The 18,409-nt window shown below is 46.9% G+C and overlaps 1 protein-coding gene across 2 annotated transcripts; it reads left to right on the top strand.

Annotated features, from left to right (window-relative positions):
• The first annotated feature begins 2,657 nt into the window (after positions 1 to 2,657).
• Mfap5 (microfibril associated protein 5) lies at positions 2,658 to 15,935 on the top strand. Of its 2 annotated transcripts, XM_075982859.1 has the most exons (10): positions 2,658 to 2,826; positions 3,414 to 3,473; positions 4,591 to 4,626; positions 7,703 to 7,735; positions 8,033 to 8,065; positions 9,121 to 9,156; positions 11,713 to 11,742; positions 13,121 to 13,208; positions 13,804 to 13,877; positions 15,612 to 15,935. In XM_075982859.1, exons 2-10 carry the CDS (start codon positions 3,416 to 3,418, stop codon positions 15,722 to 15,724), a joined length of 501 nt encoding a protein of 166 aa, XP_075838974.1. In that variant the 5' UTR covers positions 2,658 to 2,826; positions 3,414 to 3,415; the 3' UTR covers positions 15,725 to 15,935. The 2 variants fall into 2 exon arrangements, with proteins under 2 accessions (XP_075838974.1, XP_075838975.1); XM_075982860.1 differs by lacking the exon at positions 9,121 to 9,156.
• Positions 15,936 to 18,409: the final 2,474 nt, after the last annotated feature.

Genomic DNA, 18,409 nt, shown 5'->3' with positions numbered 1-18,409 from the left:
CTTGGGTGAGGGGTTTGCAGAGCAGAGGCATTTTTGTTTCGTGGATCTCTAGGGCACAATAATTAAAACTTAAAACCAACTTTGGTTCTCACACAAGCACTGAGACAAAACTCACGGAGATCAGGGCAAACAGCTAAAATCCAGGTCTCTGGGCAGACCCTCCTTGACGAGACTGATCAGTATAAAAGAGGGGTGCAGCTGGGTGGTGGTGGTGCATGCACTCAGGAGGCAGAAGCAGGTGGAGATCTGTGAGATCGAGGCCAGCCTGGTCTACAGAGTGAGTTCTAGGACAGGCTCCAGGAAACCCTGTCTCGAAAAACAAAACAAAACAGAAAGTGATGTATAAAAAGCATGTTTACATTAAACACTTCCCAGCTGATGCAGCCCTGATGACATAAAAGAACAGCTAGATGATAAACATTCAGTTGAGAGCAACTTTTCTCAGAGTAGGGAAGAAATCAATATTTGCTGGGACCTTTAGTCCCAGCCCTTGGGGAAGCAGAGGCAGGAGGATCTCTGTGATTTCAGACAGTCGAGTCTACATAGAGCAGTGGTTATCAGCCCTCCTTTAATACAGCTCCTAATACTGTGGTGACTGCCAACCATAATGTTATCATTGCTACTTCATGATAGTAGTTTTGCTGTTACGAATCATAATGCAAACATCTGTGTTTTCTGATGGTCTTAGAGGACCGCTGTGAAAGGGTCATTCAACACCTAAAAGGGTCGTGACGCACATGTTGAGAACCTCTGACATAGAGCATCCAGGACAGCCAAGGCTACATAAAGAAACCCTGTCTCAAAAATGAAATAAAATAAATTTCTGTGTCTGATGGCATCCAAGCTGCAAAGAACTTTTAGAGACCCCTGGGGAGAAGCACAAAGACACAAACCTAACAGTACTCCTTGAGAAAGAAAGTGAGGGCAAGCTCAGGTAAACTGAACAAGGCCATGTCTCCTGAAGGAAAGCTGGGGGGGGGGTGGCTTCTGACATTTGCATGTGACACACAGAGATTTACACAGTCCTCTCAGATCACAGGGAAATGACAAGGGCTGGCTTTGCCAGAGGAGCAGAGGGAACAAGCCTTGTTAAAGAAAGGCTTAAGGGGCACTAGGCAAGGGCAGAAGTGAAAACAGAGTAACCTACAACTAAGGAACAAGGATGTGCAAAGTGCTAGACGGACGTGCGGGAAGGAAACAACGAAAAAGAAAAAGAAACAAAACCCGAAAAACAAACCCACAAACAAAAACATAGAGGAGCAGCAAGAATGCCAGAACAAAGGGAAAGCAAACAGTTGGAGATGTCAAGGAAACAGAAAGGCAAGCAGACCAGATTGTGCTGGGCCTGAAGGAAGAAGGTTGTTCCAGGGAAGCTGAGCAAGATGCGGTGGTGATGATCATGATGGGGGACCAAGGAAATCAACAAGAGAAGAAAGAGACACAGAAGGGCCCGTGTTATGGCAAGAGACAGAGAATGGTGCCAGAGATCGTTCAGCAAGCTTTTATTCACCTTAGATTTTTCAGCTGCTTTTTTTTTTCTTCAGAAGCGTTTATTTATTTATTTTGTTTTTCTGAGACAAGGTCTCTCTATGTAGCCCTAGTTGTCCCGTAGTTCCCTATGTGAACCAGCTGGCCTGGAACTCACAGAGATCCTCCTGCCTCCGCCTCCCTAATGCTCCCACCATGCCCAGCCTCTTCAGGAGTATTTCACCTGTATGAAAGGAAGCCTTGTTTCGTTTTAGCTGTCATTTTTCCATTGCTTCCCAAATGAAAGGGTTTTTCAAAAGATGTACAATGTTCAGACGAGCCAAATATGAAAAGGAAGATTAATCTTATTCTTTGTAACGTGAGGCTGTATTAGTAGAAACTTGTAAAATATGTGTTATATAAAAATATCAAACAAAAGCCAGACATGGGAGCGCAAGCCTGTAATCCCAGCCCTTGGCTAACTGCATATTGGAGGTTGGCTTGGTCTACATAACAAATTCCAGGTCAGCCAGGAAGACAAGGGCTGGGAATGGAACTTAGTGGAATGCTTGTCTAGCATGCGTGAAGCCCTGGGTTTGTTCCTGCACCCCTGGGAGGTGGAGGATGGGGGCACAGACATTTAGCACATCTTGCCTTACACAGGGAGCACGGGGAGTTTGCAGCCAGCTTGGTCAGGACCCTGACTTAAACAAGGGAGTGGAGAGAAGGGGAGAGGTGAGGAGGGGAGAAGAGGAGAGAGAAGGGAAGAGAGGAGAGGGAAAGAGAGAAAGGAGTAATGATCCAACTACGGAAGAGAGCCAGAGAGATAGAAACAGTCTGGAGAGGTTCAGGAGAACACGCCAAGCGAGAGGGATAAACAGGAACCCAAGGAAGAAAGGCAAGTGGGGGCCAAAGGCGTGAGGGAAAGTGGGCTAATGGAAGGAGGGCAGATGTGGGCTTGGGCCAGCCCTTCGAGGGAGCATTGAGCTCCCTCTCCAGTGTGGTCATAACCTTTGGAATGAGGGTGTGAGTGGCTGCAAATTCCCATCTCCTGTCTCATTCTAACCTTATTGTAACACTGCTTTCTAAGCCTCTGGCCTGGCCTCCTCTCTCTCTCTCTCTCTCTCTCTCTCTCTCTCTCTCTCTCTCTCCCTCCCTCCCTCCCTCCCTCCCTTTCTCTCTCCCGCTTACTCTCCCTCATCTCATTGTTTCAGAATAGGCCAAATCTGAAGTCCTTCCAAGGGTGTGGCTGTGTTCATCTTGTTTCCCCAGACCAAGCGGAACAGCGGGTAAGCGTGAGACGGACAGACACATCCAGCAGCCAGAGGACACGGTGGACAGAGCGGAGCACTGTAGACAGTGAGTTGTTTCCAAACTATATAGAAGGAATGTCTGTGTGTGCCTGGCTGTGCATGTGTACACGAAAGGGTGAAGAATGTCCCTGACTGAGAACCGAGCCCTCTCCCAATTACGCATGGAATTCAAAAGAGAGCGTGCACCAAGAAGAGCGGATGATTCTTAAAAAGACACAGACAGGCCCACGGAGAGAAGATCAGGTGTTAGGAGCAGGGCCAAGTGTGGTTGAATCAGGATACAAAAGGTCCTCTTGATCACACGCCTTTATTCCCAGCTACTCAGTGGGTTGAGGAAGGAGGGGAGACCCCCTTATGACCAGGAGTTCAAAACCAGCCTGGACCTGGAAGGAGACTCACGTTAAAAACATTCTCTGTAGAAGAGTCATGGCAGTGAGAATAAGAAGTGATCGAAGAAAAGATTTGAGGGAAATGAATGTTGGAAGAAAGATAAGCAAAGGTTTGGTCTGGAAAGAGAAAACAAGAGGGTTTGGAGGGTGGCAAAGGCTGAGGGTGCGCGGCATCTTTCCCTAGAGGCGAGACTCCGCCCTCTCTCACCAGCGTGCGTGTTCTTGCTCTCCTCTCCCTCCTTAGACATGCCATTCTTCGGGTCCAAGTCCTTGCTGCTTGTCATGGCTCTCACTATTCCCTCTGGTGAGTCCCTGTTCTGATTCTTTACGTATTAGCTCCTTAGCTGTACGTGTGTAAGGGGCTGGGGGTTAGAAGGCAGGGGTCTGAGGCTGACGGGGGCCCGGGAAGAGATCTGCTGTGTCAAAGACCAGCAATGCAGAGGGTGACGAGAGGTGACCTTAGACATGGGGTACCTAAGGAACTGATGTGAGGTTAAAACCCTAGTGCTTATTAATCACGAAAGAAGAGATGCGTATACATGCATAACTCAACAGACACCAAAGGAACAAGAAGTTACACAACATCCAGAGACCACCTGAAAAATCCTTGAGGGAAAGCTGCAAACACATGCACATTTACACCTAACGCTGGCTTGCTTGGTCAGACACATAAGAATATTTACATACGTGGGGAAGTCCCGCGACGCCTACACACAAAAGAAAAGCACGCGTGCCATGGAATCCAGCTCAAGACTTTGCCACACAGAAGGCAAACTTGGGCTTGGAAGGAAGGCTGCTGTATTCCCCCTCTCTGCCAGATGAAGGCTGACAGAGCAGTTCTTCTGCCCTGCCCCGTGTGCAGCTGATTCAGGAGCTGTGGGCCCAGGCGAGGCGCACTCAGAAGGCGGCTGGGTTCCTCTGTGGACCCTGTCCCTTCCTGATTGGGACTGAGGACAAGTGAGGAAACTGAGTCAGGAAAGAGCAAGAGCAGATTTTGTTCTCAAGAACTTGTCTTTCCGGAGGTTTTTTTTTTCCTTTTCTTTTTTAAATGCTTCATTAATTTTTTTTTAAAAAACATTTATTTATTATGTATACAATATTCTGTCTGTGTGTATGGCTGCAGGCCAGAAGAGGGCACCAGACCCCATTACAGATGGTCGTGAGCCACCATGTGGTTGCCGGGAATCGAACTCAGGACCTTTGGAAGAGTAGGCAATGCTCTTAACCTCTGAGCCATCTCTCCAGCCCCAATGCTTCATTAATTTTATGTATAGCCTAGTGGTCTTGTGTCCAAATATACAGGGACAAATCCTGAAGATAAAATACAATTTTTCCGCTGTATTCTGGGTTGTCTTTGAAAAGTGTTGCGGAGGAGAGAGAGAGCTGGGGCCACTCACATCCCTTTTCTCTCTTTGTGACAGACTGGCTGCCCCTGGGGGTCAGTGGCCAACGAGGAGGTAGGTGAAGATTTCTTCTGGGGTCAGTGGGATCCTTGTCGGGGTGATGTAGGACAGTGAGAACTGAGGCTCTGATCTAGGGCCAGGCAAGCTGGAACAGCCGTAATCTCAGCATGATGTGGGAAGGTCATTTGTCAATCTGTCGTTTCCTTGGTTAATCAATAAAGAAAACTGCTTGGTCTGATAGGCCAGCCGTTAGGTGGGTGGAGTAGACAGAACAGAATGCTGGGAAGAAGGGAAGTTAGGCAGACGCCATGCTTCTCCTCTCCTGGGCCAGACACGATGAAGCTCCAGCCCAAGATGGACGTACACTAGAATCTTCCTGGTAAGACACAACCTCGTGGTGCTACACAGATTATTAGATATGGGTTAAAGCAAGATATGAGAGTTAGCCAGTAAGAGACTAGAGCTAATGGGCCAGGCAGTGTTTAAAAGAATACAGTTTGTGTGTTGTTATTTCGGGTGTAAAGCTAGCCGTGTGGGAGCCGGGCAGGATGAAAAGCAGGCCTGCTCGCTGCTCCTTCTACATCAGCACTTGGGGAGAGGAGGCAAGCAGACTGAGTTCAAGGCTGGCCGGGGATACATAATGAGACTCTCAGACCGGAATCTGTCCTAGGGCAGCGAGCCTCACTTCAAGATATGGAAGGCAGGAGCACTAGTACCCACAATCCCATCCTCCCATTCATAAAACCTCGTCTCCTTTTCTGCTCCCCCTAAAACGTCTGTCCATTGATGTCTTCGGTGCCAGCCTCCTCCTTCACTCTGTACATCTTTTACCTCGTTCAAGAAATCTCCAGGCAATCCTTACAGGAAGCATTACCATTGTTTTATTACCTGCAGTCTTTTTTGTTTCTTGCTTTTGGTTTTTTTTTTAACTTTTGGAGACAGGGTTTGTCTATGTAAGCCTGGCTGTCCTGGAACTCTCTCCATAGACCACACTGGCCTCAAACTCACAAAGATCTGCCTGCCTCTGCCTCCTGAGTGCTGGGATTAAAGGCATGCATTGCCACGCGTGGCTTGTTATCTTGAAAACTGAGCCCAGGTCTTTACATATTAGGCAAGACAAGCGAGCTACATCCCCCCACCTTTTTTCTTTCCTTACTGGCTGGGGATTCTGCTTTGTCTCTTTACTACTTTTGTGATGCTATGGATAAAACCCAAAGCCACACAAAGGCTAAGATACTGCTGACCACCGGCCTGCACCCTCAGACTCCAGAAAGAGCTATGTAGGCTCATGAACAGCAGAAAATAAAAATGCAAAGACGTGGTAGGAAATTGGCTAAAACTTTTTCTAAACACTAGAGCTACGTACTGAGACCCTGACTTTCAAAAACAAACAGCCAGGTGGTGGTGGCACGTACCTTTAATCCCAGCACTCGGGAGGCAGAGACAGATGAATCTCTGTGAGTTCGAGACCAACCTGATCTACACGAGCTAGTTCCAGGACAGCTAGGACTGTAACACAGAGAAACCCTGTCTCAAAAAACAAAAAATAAAACAAACAACAACAAAATCAACCAAACAAAAAACTTTCTAGAACAGGGAGACAGGGTTTTATTGGTAGTGCTTCTTCGTTTTGTTTTGTTTTGTTTTGTTTGTTTGTTTGTTTGAGACAGGGTTTCTCTGTGTAACAACCTTGGCTGTCCTAGAATTCACCATGTAGACCAGGCTATTCTCAAACTCACAGAGATCTGCCTACCTGCCTCTGCCTCCTTAGTGCTGGGATTGAAGTCATGTGCCACCACTCCTGGCTCAGGGGGACAGGGCTCTGGGGAACAGGTTTTTATTATGTATGCCATCCGTGTTGAGTGTCACCATGCCTGGCTTGATAATCATTTTCTAAAGAAACTATTAATAAAATAGAGAAAACAGTTCTTAGAGGTTTAATCTGATTTCCTTTCTGAAGTTTTGTGGAAATGAGCCAAAAAAAAAAAAAAAAAGCCAAGGCAAACTACATGGATTTGCTGCCCTCTAGTGGCGAAGAGTGGATTATGACAATAGCCCACAGTCGAAGGTGGAATATTTGTTGGGTATAGTGTTTAAATATTATTACCCCCATGTGAGGAGATAAATATATTAATGTGACTACTTTGCCTCAATAATTATTTCCCTTTGTATGTATGTATCAAAACATCATGTTGTACACCTTAAACTTGTATAACGAAAATATACACGTTTTGCTAAGCAGTGGTGGCACATGCCTTTAATCCCAGCACTCTGGAGACAGATGCAGGAGAATCTCTGTAGTCAAAGCCAGCCAGGTCTACACAGAGAAACCCTATCTTGAAACTCCCCCTGCCCCCAACAAAAAATACAGTGTTTGAGCCAGACACATTAGAATATACATATTAGCACATGAGAAGCTATGCTTAGCATATGTAAGGCTCTAGGCTACTCTCTACACACACACATGTACATACATACATACACAAATTGCAGTATCAGCCGAGCCTGAGTAAATTCACACCTATAATCCCAGCATTTGAGAGTTTAAGATGGAAGGATTTTGAATTCCAGGTGAGCCTGGGATACAAGCATGACCATCATTCAAAACAAAGAGATAACCATGCCCTGAAGTATCTATATAAAGTGAGAATATTAATGGCCACATTGGTAGTGTGGTCACAAAATTCTTAAAGCCCTGAGGTTGATCCCCACACACACCACAAAACCAGGCACGAAGGGGAACACGGTTATTATTCCAACACTTAGGAGTCGGAGACTTAAGGATTGGGAGTTCAAGGTCATTCTCAGCTACACAGTGAGCTGCACACCAGCCCGGACTACCTGAGACTCTACCTCAAAAAAAAAAGTGCAAAGTGGTTATCAATTATTTGGTCATTTAGAGATAATTTCTTTTGATTTTTAACTTATTTATTTTTAATTTTACTTTATTTACCTGCTTATTTGTGAACAAACCATTCTGTTCAGAGATTTGAAGTGCATGCCAGGTTTGAAAAAAAAAGCTAACGAGGTCAACAGGATCCAATGCACTGGGGGTTGTGCCAGGCAGTTTTACTGACTGGAATCGCAAGGGTGGGATGCCCAGAAAAATCTCTCCTGTTTATTTTTTCAGATGATGTGGCTGAGACATTCACAGAAGACCCTAGTAAGTCAGTCCGGATTGGGGTGTCTGCTTACCACCACTGGGGACAGAAAGGGCTGAGGGTGAGGGTGACCCACTGAGAGATCACACAGCGGCCTTTTGTCCTCCTTAGTGGCCACCCTCACTCCAAGCATGCCAGCCTCAGTATCCCCTCCACTTCTCTCCGTCACTGTCGCTGCAGCTGGTTTGCCTGAGTCCACTGCCTTCGTTCCAATCCTTCTCTCTTGTCCAGCTAAACAGCTCCATATCCAGCTGCCCCTTCGCTCCCGTCACCTCCCGTCCCGTTTCTTGTCTCTGCAGATCTTGTGAATGACCCTTCTACAGATGAAACAGGTGATGCGTACTTCGGTTCTTATGGAACGGCATGATCTTGTAATAGTGGCAGTCTTCTTTCCAGCTCCTGAGTTGATCTTGTATTTTTAGTCATGGGAAAGGGGGGGTCGTGGGTGTGTTGTTCAGTGACTTGGCCGTGATATAAAAAGGGGGGGTCATGGGTGTGTTTTTCAGTGACTTGGCCGTGATATAAAAAGGGGGGGTCATGGGTGTGTTTTTCAGTGACTTGGCCGTGATATAAAAAGGGGGAGAAGCGTGCTAGTTTCCAGAGAGGAAGGAACAGGGCTGACAAGGTGGTTCAAGATGCAAAGGTGCTGGCTACTCAGCCTGAGGAGCTCAATTTGGCATTGCAAAGGGAGAGAACAAACACCCCAAAATTGTCCTCTGACCTCCACACACATGTGCTCTAACATGGACATCCACATCTGTGCACCTGTGGGCACACACATACATTAAACCAACAAATGTAAAGTTTTAAAAAGGAGGGGAACGATGTGTATCAATAGCTAAAAGAAGACCTGTAAGGGGCCAGACGGTGGTGGTGCACGCCTTTAATCCCAGCACTCGGAGGCAGAGGCAGGTAGATCTCTGCGAGTTCTAGGCCAGCCTAGCCTACAGAGCAAGTTCCAGGACAACCAGGGTTACACAGACTCTGTCTTGAAAAACAAAAACAAAACGAGACCTGTATGAGGCTGGAGAGATGACTGAAAAGTTAAGAGCACTGGTTGCTCTTCCAGAGGACCCAGGTTCAAGTCCCAGCCCCCACATGGCAGCTCACAACTGTCTGTAACTCTAGTTCCAGGGGATCTGACACCTTCACACAGACATATATGCAGGCAAAACACCAGGCACATTAGAAAAAAAAGGGGGGGGGAAGACCTGTATATTAAAGATATTCGAAGATAGGTATGTTCAAAAACATCCCCAATTACTTGATATAATTCCCTTCCCCTGGACGTACACCTTGCCTTGCTCTGACGTCAGCGCGTTCCCTTGTCTCCTCCGCCCTCGCGATTCCAGGCCCTTCTCACACCTAATGTTTTGTACCTTTTCAGTTCTGGCTGATATCACACCTTCCACAGATGACCTGGGTGAGTTCGGATCTGGGATCCCAGGGCCACCAGGGCCACTCTGGGCCACTCTGGGCTTTCCCCAGAACCCATACGGAAGGCAAGGCAGCTGCTGAAGTGCCCTAAACAGAGCTACAGTTTGTACCCTACATCCTTCCAGCCCTTTGTGCTTAGTTAATGCTCGTTTGGAGCAAGCGGGAACTGTGCGGTTTAATATACAAAATACAGAGACGAGATCTCTCGGTGTTTCCGAGGCTGGTGGGTAAGGGCAAGATAAGTGTGCAAACCCAGGCGAAAGGATAGAGTGGCACACGGAGGAAGCCGGGCTCTTTGGAGAACAGGAAATAGGAAGAAAAGGAGGCAGGGCCTGGATTTCCTGCTGTTGCTCTTAGGGCTGGAGCTGGGCGCCGCACGTATTAAGCAAGTGCTCCACACTGAAAGGCACCCCTGAGCCTAGGTTGGTTTGGGTTTTTTGTTTGTTTCTTTCTTTCTTTTTTGTGGTTTTTGCTTTTTTTGTTTTGAGGCAGGATCTCTCTCTGTTGCCCTGGCTGGCCTAGACATAGATCAGGCTGGCTTCAGAATCACAGAGATCTGTCTGCCTCTGCCTCCCGAATGCGGAGGTTGAAGGTGCGGCCCACCACACCCAAGTTCCTAGGTTATTGTTAACAAATGTTTTTGAAAGCCTGCTGCTATGTCAGCGTCAAAGTGAACAAAAGAGAATTTCTTATGTCGGGTACCTATTGTCCAATAGACAACGAGATGTGCATTTACCCCGCTCCACAAACAGCTATCAGTGGGGTAAGCAAAAGGACGCTGCGAGGGACTGGAAGTGGCCCTCACTGAGCTCAGTTTGGGGAGCAGGGAGGGGTTTTCTGCAGGGCTCCTGTTGATTGGATGGTTTTCTTGAAAGGCAGGGAGGAGAGCGAATCAGGTGAGTAGGCGGGACTCCCTCTTAGGGAAAGACCAGGGCTGCAGGGCGGGCTATGAAGGCCAGGGAAGGGTTTAATCAGTTTTGTGCACTGGGAAGACCCTCGCTTTCACCGCTGCAGCCCATTGCTGCTCCCCATCCTGCAGGGCCAGGAAGGGAAAGGATTTAACCGCAAGCTGTCTGGAACTCAGAAGCAGGAGTCCCAGTAAAGGCTGGGCCGAAGAAAGGCCGAGGGAGTGGGTGTGAAAGGTCGGCTGCATGGGAGTGGAGCTGTGACAATAACGGCCTGTTCCCAGCCATGCTGGTGGTGCCGGTCACCCGAAGAACAAAGCAAACCAGGAATGGCGTGTTGAATTTGAAGAATCTCCAAAAAAGACCTGTGTATGCTAAACTTCAGAATCGGGAACTGAATGAGAAGCACAAGATTGGGAATTAGTCAGCCAGCACAGGGGTGTGTCCAAAAGCATGTAGTATGGGCTGGAGAGATGGCTCAGTGACCAAGAGTTCTTCCAGAGAGACCCGGTTCTGTTCCCAGCACACACATGGTGGCGCTCAACCATCTCTAACTCCAATCCTATGGAATACAGTGCTCTCTTCTGGCCTCCTCAGGCACTGCACACATGGGGTATACAGATACACATGCAGGCAGAGCACCCGTACACATAAGATAAAAACAAAGTTTAAATTTTTTCAAAGAAGAAAGAGAAAAAAGGAAGGGAAGGAGGGACGGAGGAAGGAAGGAAGGAAGGAAGGAAGGAAGGAAGGAAGGAAGGAAGGAAGGAAGGGTGCCGTAGATGAGGTTTTCTAGCCTTTTCCTGCTCTTCTTCCCATCAAGAACTCTTCCAGAGACATCCTCCCAGATAACTGTCCTGCCAATCTGGGTCCTCACCCCCCCCACCTCCTGCCTAGTAACCAGGTACACATTAAACTACACCCTGGTCAACATGGGCTGTGAGCCTGGCCCCTCCTATTTGTTACCCCAAACCTCTCATCAAAGAGGCTGTGATTAGGAATCCCTTCTTATAGAGAAGAGGCCTTGTCTGGGGAGAAGTTCCTGGTCCCCTCTGCCCAGCTCTCGGGTGCAGGTCATCTGAGGAATGGGACCCTTTGGCTTGGGTTTCTAATAATTTGCTAGTTACTGCTGAGTATGGTAGTATGTACTTCTAATCCCAGCATTTGAGGGGCTGAGGCAGGAGAATCACCTAAGTCCAAGCGTTTGAAACCGGGTCACATAGGGAGACCTCCCATCTCTTTTAAAAAGTTTTATTTTATTTTTGTTGTTGTTGAGACAGAGTCTTACTGTGTAGCCCTGACTGCCCTGGAACACTGTATAGACCAAACTGGTCTTGAACACACAGTAATCTGCCTGTCTCTGCTTCTGGGTGCTGGGGTTAAATTTAGACATTAATTCAACCAATTACTAAACTCTTGAAAAAAAGGTAAAAGCCAAGATTCCATCTTGATGCCTAAGTCTCTTTGCTTGTGTGGTTGAAATCAGCCTGGGGTTTCCCTTCCAGAAGTTGCTAAGAGTCATCAATGTGTTTGTTCTTTATTTCTGAGTATCCTGACTGGGTCTAAATGAACCACATAGTAGTTAGGTGGTAACCTTCTAGAACTGTTAATAACGGAATAAAATGTCTGCCTTCCAGCCTCAGCCGGTGACAAAAATGCTACTGCAGGTATGGTTGTTGTTATTATTATCATTATTTTACGTGTTTGGATGTTTGTCTGTGTGATAGTCTGTGTACCACACACATGCAATACTGTTGGAGACCAGAAGAGGGCGTCAGATCCCCTGGAACTATAGTTACAGATGGGGTGGGCACTGTGGACATGCACAGGGTCTTCTGATTATTTTTTTACTTTCTCTCTCTCTCTCTCTCTCTCTCTCTCTCTCTCTCTCTCTCTCTCTGTGTGTGTGTGTGTGTGTGTGTGTGTGTGTGTGTGTGTGTTTTCATTTAGTTGGTTGTTGGTTGGTTGGTTGGTTTTGGGATTTTTGAGACAGGGTTTCTTTGTGTAGCCCTGATTGTCCTGGAACTCACTCGGTAAGCCAGGCTGGCCTCGAACTCACAGAGATCCGCCTGCTTCTGCCTCCCAAGTGCTGGGATTAAAGGTTTGTGCCACCACCGCCTGATTGTCTTTTCTTTCTCTCTCTTCTTCTTAAGATTTATTTATTTATGTACTTTGTGTGTATGGGTGTCTCATCTGCATACCAGAAGAGAACATCAGAGCCCATGGGACTACAGTTACAGATGGTTGTGAGTCACCATGTGGGTGCTGGGAATTGAACTCAGGTCTTCTGGGACAGCAGCCATCTCTCCAGCCCCATTCTTTTCTTAAGCTTTTCTCCCTAAAGATTTTTTCTCTCTTGTCCTTTGAAGATTATTAGGCTCATTTTCTAGTTTCTTTCCAGTTCTCTACCAAAGAGTAGCTCCAGGGTTCTTCATTCCCCCAAGTTCATTTTCCTCCTTTTCAAAATGATCTTCTATCCTAAAAGCCACAGGGAAAGATGTGACCACCTTTGACTGGTCCTCAAACCACCCTCTCCCTAAACTACCTTTGAGCTTTATTTGGTAATTAATGAATTAGGAAATAAATCAGCTTGACTGCAGATTCCATGTTACTGTGGGCAGGACGCCTGACTCTGGTTCCTGTAACATACAGGTGGTTTTGACCCGCAGCTACAGCCAAGAACAAGAGAACAGAGCAAGGGCCCTGTACCTGAGATTCTTCAGAAAGAGACCCCCAGATTTCAGAGTCATATTTCACAGCACTCCCTGAATAGTCCTAGAAAGACTTTTTGTTTTTCCCCAAGATGAGTCTTCAGAGATTATTTTACCTACTTTTGCTTCCAGGTTGGGAAACACCTAAATTTCATTTGAATCAATTTCCTCTTGCTCTGTTTTTGGTGAGCAAGAAGGACATGCCCCAAAATGCAGTGACTTTTGTAAAAGCTGCTCCATCTCCCCCCATTCTGTCTCCCTTCTCCCAGCCCCTTGGCCCTTTATTTATACTTCTTAGATTTGCAATTTCCATATTTTTTTGTGTGTTGGACAGAGTGCCGGGATGAGAAATTTGCTTGCACAAGACTGTACTCTGTCCATCGGCCAGTCAAACAGTGTGTTCACCAGGTCTGCTTCACCAGGTAAGAGATCCCAGAATGTCCAGAGAGCCCCTTCCGTGATGGTAGTGTTTGGGTCAGTAACTAGTTCATGAACACTCATCAAGGAACCACAGACCCGTCTGCCCACCCCTTTGCTGGGGCAGAGGTTATAACCTGAACAGACATAACCTAGTCAGTCATTTCTGAAGGCTCTGCCTAGAAGTTGGCGTCTGGATTGAAGTGTCCACATAACAGTCTGATAGATTCCCTTGGAGGTGAGGGCCATCTAGGAAGAAAGATGGTGAGAGATGCGGGTTGAATTAGCTGAAGCGAAAGACCCAGCTCTGAGGTGGAAAGCGACAGACAGGAGCATTAGGACCTGACACCAAGTGAGATATGCAAAAATGCCCCAAGAAGAGTAATTAATATCACACCTAATTAATATCGCACCTTTTGTTTTGTTTTTATCACTAAAACCATTTCCATCCCCTGAGGGAAAGATTTTTCAAAATTACTTGCTTAAGAAAATCTAGACAAAGGGAGGCCCGTGGGGAATAGGGAGTTGAAGAGGGACCCTGGCTGGACCCTCTCACCGTCTCCTTCTCTTTCCTCGCCCATGACTTTGGCACCGCGGCAGCTTGCGGCGTATGTACATCATCAACAACGAGATCTGCTCCCGACTTGTCTGTAAGGAGCACGAGGCTATGAAAGGTGAGCTGGTATCTGTGTGGGGGAGTGGACGAGGTGAGCTGATGTCTGTGTGAGGAGTGGACGGAGTGAGCTGTTTGTCTGTGTGGGGAGTGGCCGGGGCAGTTATGAGCGGTAAACAGAGCAGAGTATGATGCTGTGGGACCCGACATCTGGTTCCTAAGGAGGCTGCTAGGCGGTTCTTTTGCTTCCCATCAGTCCCTATTGGAAGCTACACTGAATAAACTGACTATATCCCATGCAAGTATTCCTTGGTCCCTTCCAAGCTAGACCTCAAGCTCAGCTTTCTTATGGGGAGAATTTTTTGAAGCTCAAACTGTTCCTAAACTTTATTTTTTAGACAAAAGAAAAAACTTGAGTGTATGAGTGTTTTGCTCAAATGTATGTATGTAAACACATGCACACAGCCCATGGGAGACAGAGGAAGGCATTGGGAACCCTGGAACTGGAGTTACAGATGGTTGGAAGCCATCCTGTGGATGCTGGGAACCAAACCTGGGTTCTCCGCAAGAGTAGCCAGTGCTCTAACTGCAGAGCCATCTCCCTAGCCCTTCTTGGGCTGTTTAATGCCATATTTTAGAAGTCCTGGGGAATAGCCAAGTCCTCACTACAAATAATAGAACCAATGGCCATGTTGGTCATCAGCCCTATTCACAGCTCTAAAAAGAACACAGACATGTTTGGAGACAGGACGGTTTAGGTAGGACCCATAACATAAAAAAATAGGACGCTTTGAGAGTGGCTACATTATAAACATTCCCCCAATTCGAGAAACCATTCCCATTGCTTAGTATGACATTCCCAAGGTAGAGGAAAGTGGGAAGATGTTTAAAGAATAATTTTCGAGGCACCAAACCGTGTGGCTGTAGATCATGCGTGGTGGGAACAAACATTCTTCTCACCTTCGCCATGGACAGCCCCGAACGGCGGCTGTGGTTGGTGTCAACACCACAGACCCGGTCCCTTTTGACTCATCAGCCAGCTTTGTGCTGGGTTCATGAGTAAGAGCTGTAGTTGACTTCGCAGAAGGAAACTTGCTGCTCGCCCCCTTTGGCTCCGTGCAAGCCACCTGCGAGGGAAACACCTTGACACTGACTATGAGTGTTTGGCGCTCTAGGCACTGTTCAAGTTCCTCTGGGGATTTTACCGGAGCTAGCCGCTGTAAACACCTAAATGCGGGCGGAAGGACGGGACTTCATTTCTCTAGTTAGGAGGTCCATGGCCGGCAGCTGGGAGTACAAAGGAAACTAATTTTGCCCACGTTGTTTCATTCCAGTCCTCGCAAACACACCGTTGTGTCAGGTATTAGTGCTGACTTTCAGAAAGGCACAAAGAGGTCCATAGAAGGTTAGCAACTTTCTAGTAAGTTCCAAGGATCCAGATGTGGAAAAGCTGAGTAGCTTAACCCGAGTCTTTTCTTCCGGTGTGGTTTTTTTGGTTTTGGGGTTTTTGTTTGTTTGTTTTGTTTTTGTTTTTTGAGTCAGGGTTTCTCTGTGTAACGGTCCTGCCTGTTTGTCTGTCGTGGAACTCGCTTTGTTAGACCAGGCTGGCTTCAAACTCACTGAGATCGGCCTGCCTCTCCCTCCCGAGTGCTGGGATTAAAGGCGCGCACCACCACGGCCCAGTTCTTCCTACCTGTTTTTATGCTATCACACAAGCATTTTTTTTCCTTTCCCTAAAAACAAGAGCCCTTTATACGGTCGGGCATCCTCCCATAATGCTCTGCTTTTCCTCTAGATGAGCTTTGCCGGCAGATGGCTGGCCTGCCTCCAAGACGACTCCGTCGCTCCAACTACTTCCGACTTCCTCCCTGTGAAAATATGAATTTGCAGAGACCCAGTGGTCTGTGATCATCAAGGAAGAAAGAAGAACGTGTCGGGGAGAGGAATCAGGCATTCCTTCTCCTCCAGCCACCGGCGTCTGTCCCAGAAACATGTATTTTTTAAAGTAAGCCCTTTGCAATGTCCAGGCTTTGACCCTACGCTCTAATTTGCACCGGAACTGGTAACTCTTGTCTCATTTTGCAATACTGACAATACACGGTCTATGTTGTTTCATGGTTTCGCTGATTTCCAGTATCATAGGCAAGGTGCACAGACAATGACCACACGACTTAGCACACTCAGCACTTACAGAAGGGGCCGGGGAGGGCGTGGCTCAGTTGGCAGAGACTTTACCTAGTGTGTGAGAATCCCTAGGTCTGATGGCATAAAACTGAGCATGGCAGTGCAGGAAGATCAGAACCTTAAGGTCCTCTTCGGCTACACATCAAGTCTGAGGGCAGCATGGACTGCGTGAGACCCGAATCTCAGAAGATAACTTTAGGTTATGGTGCTATGACACGGGGCCTTGCGCATGCTAGCCCAGCGCTCTACCACTAAGCTGCACTCTTCTCCCCTCGGCTAGTCACTGTAATTATTAAATATGTCAGTATTAAAAAACAGGGGCGTGGGAAAGGCTCTGCTCCTCCATTTTGGCTAGCCACGCAACTTCCTTCAGGTCCCTTCTAGATGTTTCCTAGATTAATGCCTCAACATTTACATACGCTTCTCTACTCACTTGAGCATTTTGCATGATTGTCCTAAAATTTACCCAGCAAGTCCTCTTGACCAGAAAGGTCACGGGTGGGTCAGGGGTGTCCAATAGCTAAGAACACTGGGTGTTCTTCAATAGCACCTGGGTTCGGTTCCCAGACAACACTCGCATGGTGGCTCACAACCATCTATAAATCCACTCCCAGGGAGTCTGAGATCTTCTGGCTTCTGTGAGCCCTGCAGCCAAGTGGTACACACGTATGCATGTGGAAAGCACACGGAAAATAAACCATTATTTAAAAAGGAAAAAGAAAGGTCATTGGGCATTTTTTTTCCAACAGAATGTTTTTATTGGTTATCCATTATTTGGGAATTCCACATCATGACCCTGATCATGCTCTCTTCCCCTCTTCCCAGTCCTTCCAAATCCGATCCCCCACCCTTGTAAAATGCTCTCCTTCAAAAAAAAAAAAAAAACTGCCCAATTTGTTGTCCATATACTCATTGGGCGTTTTCTAGTCCTAGGAGACTTCCCAACAGAACCGAGAATTATCCAGTCTTACCTAACAATCATATCCCAAATGCTGCCATGCGCTGAGCTCAGAGTCTGGGGTGGAAAGGAGAAAGCTATCAGGTGTGGCTCTTGTCCCGTAATCTCCCGTGCAATGTCTTGGGCAGGCTGTCCAAGCGGGATGTAGAGCTGGAAAGTAAATCTCATCTTCTCACCCATCTCCGGCAGCACAGGGCCCAGCGTCTCCACAAGGCTGACTACACAGCCTACTGTGACACCGTGGCCACAATTACACCAGAACAAAATGCTCTCTCCCCACCACCACCTCTATTTTCTGCTGGCACGAAGACCAAGCCCGCAGCTTCCCGCTTGCTAGACACAACCTCTACTGCTGGGCCATATCCCCCCATTCCATCTTAACTAAGTGACTAGTTACATCTCATGAATGCTGTTGACTGAAAAACCCAGACATTTCCTGTAAAACCCAGCAGAATTCCGATGAGAGCCGCTCAATGACTATTACACGTGACGACGGGAATTGGATTCCTCGCGTAGCACAGAAAAGTAGCTAAATGGGGGCCAGATTCTTGTGACTGGGAAGCAGTTGAGTTTAGTGAGATCTGTAAAATTGATTAAAGAGGTGGGGGGAAAACCATTTGTGTGCTTCCCCTGTCTAGAGTTAAATACACTGGTGTATAGACAAATAGACTAAAAGCAAATTGCAGCCACAATGGGGAAAACTCACAGGCTCAGGACTTGAAATGGGCATCTTAGGTATCTCTTCCTGGGGTTGCAGAGATGGCTCAGTGGTTAAGAGCACTGGCTGCTCTTTCTTAAGGCTCCAGGTTCAATTCCCAATGTCCACCGTGGTGACTCACAATGATCTGTATTAAACTCTAGTTCCAGGTGATCTAGCGCCCTCTTCTGGCTTCTGCAGGTACCAGACACTCACGTGATGTACAGGTAAACATTTATATACATAAAATAATAAAATAAAATAGTGTCAATGCTTAATTGTAGTTTAGAAGACACTCAAAAATTCATTTTGTTCCTGGGATCTTGGAAACATTTTTAGAGGTGGGGCAGGGAGTCTCTTCCAGAGCTCGGCTCTCCCATGCCTATCCACTCCTCCACCCCAGTATTGTGTCTATAGCAAATCAAGTATTTTAAAAAATATATATCAAATTTCCAAGAATAAGGTGGGTTTGGTTTTGATCTGGTCATTGCTTTGTTTGCTTTATTTATTTATTTATTTATTTATTTTTGTTTATTTGATACAAGATCTCACTGTGTAGTCTTGGCTGGACTCACTGTATAAGACTGGACTGCCCTTGAACACTTGGAGTTTGCTTTTGTTTTGTTTTGTTTATTGAGACAAAGTCTCATGGATGCTTCCATCTCCTGGGTTCTGGAATTAATTTGTGTGCCAGGTTTCTGCTCCTTCAGGATCAAATTCAGGATTTCCTTCTTGGCAGACAAGCCCTCCAGCA

This window comes from Microtus pennsylvanicus, chromosome 8 (assembly GCF_037038515.1).
Source record: "Microtus pennsylvanicus isolate mMicPen1 chromosome 8, mMicPen1.hap1, whole genome shotgun sequence".
NCBI lineage: Eukaryota > Metazoa > Chordata > Mammalia > Rodentia > Cricetidae > Microtus > Microtus pennsylvanicus.
This window is presented reverse-complemented; position numbering and strand designations above follow the sequence as displayed.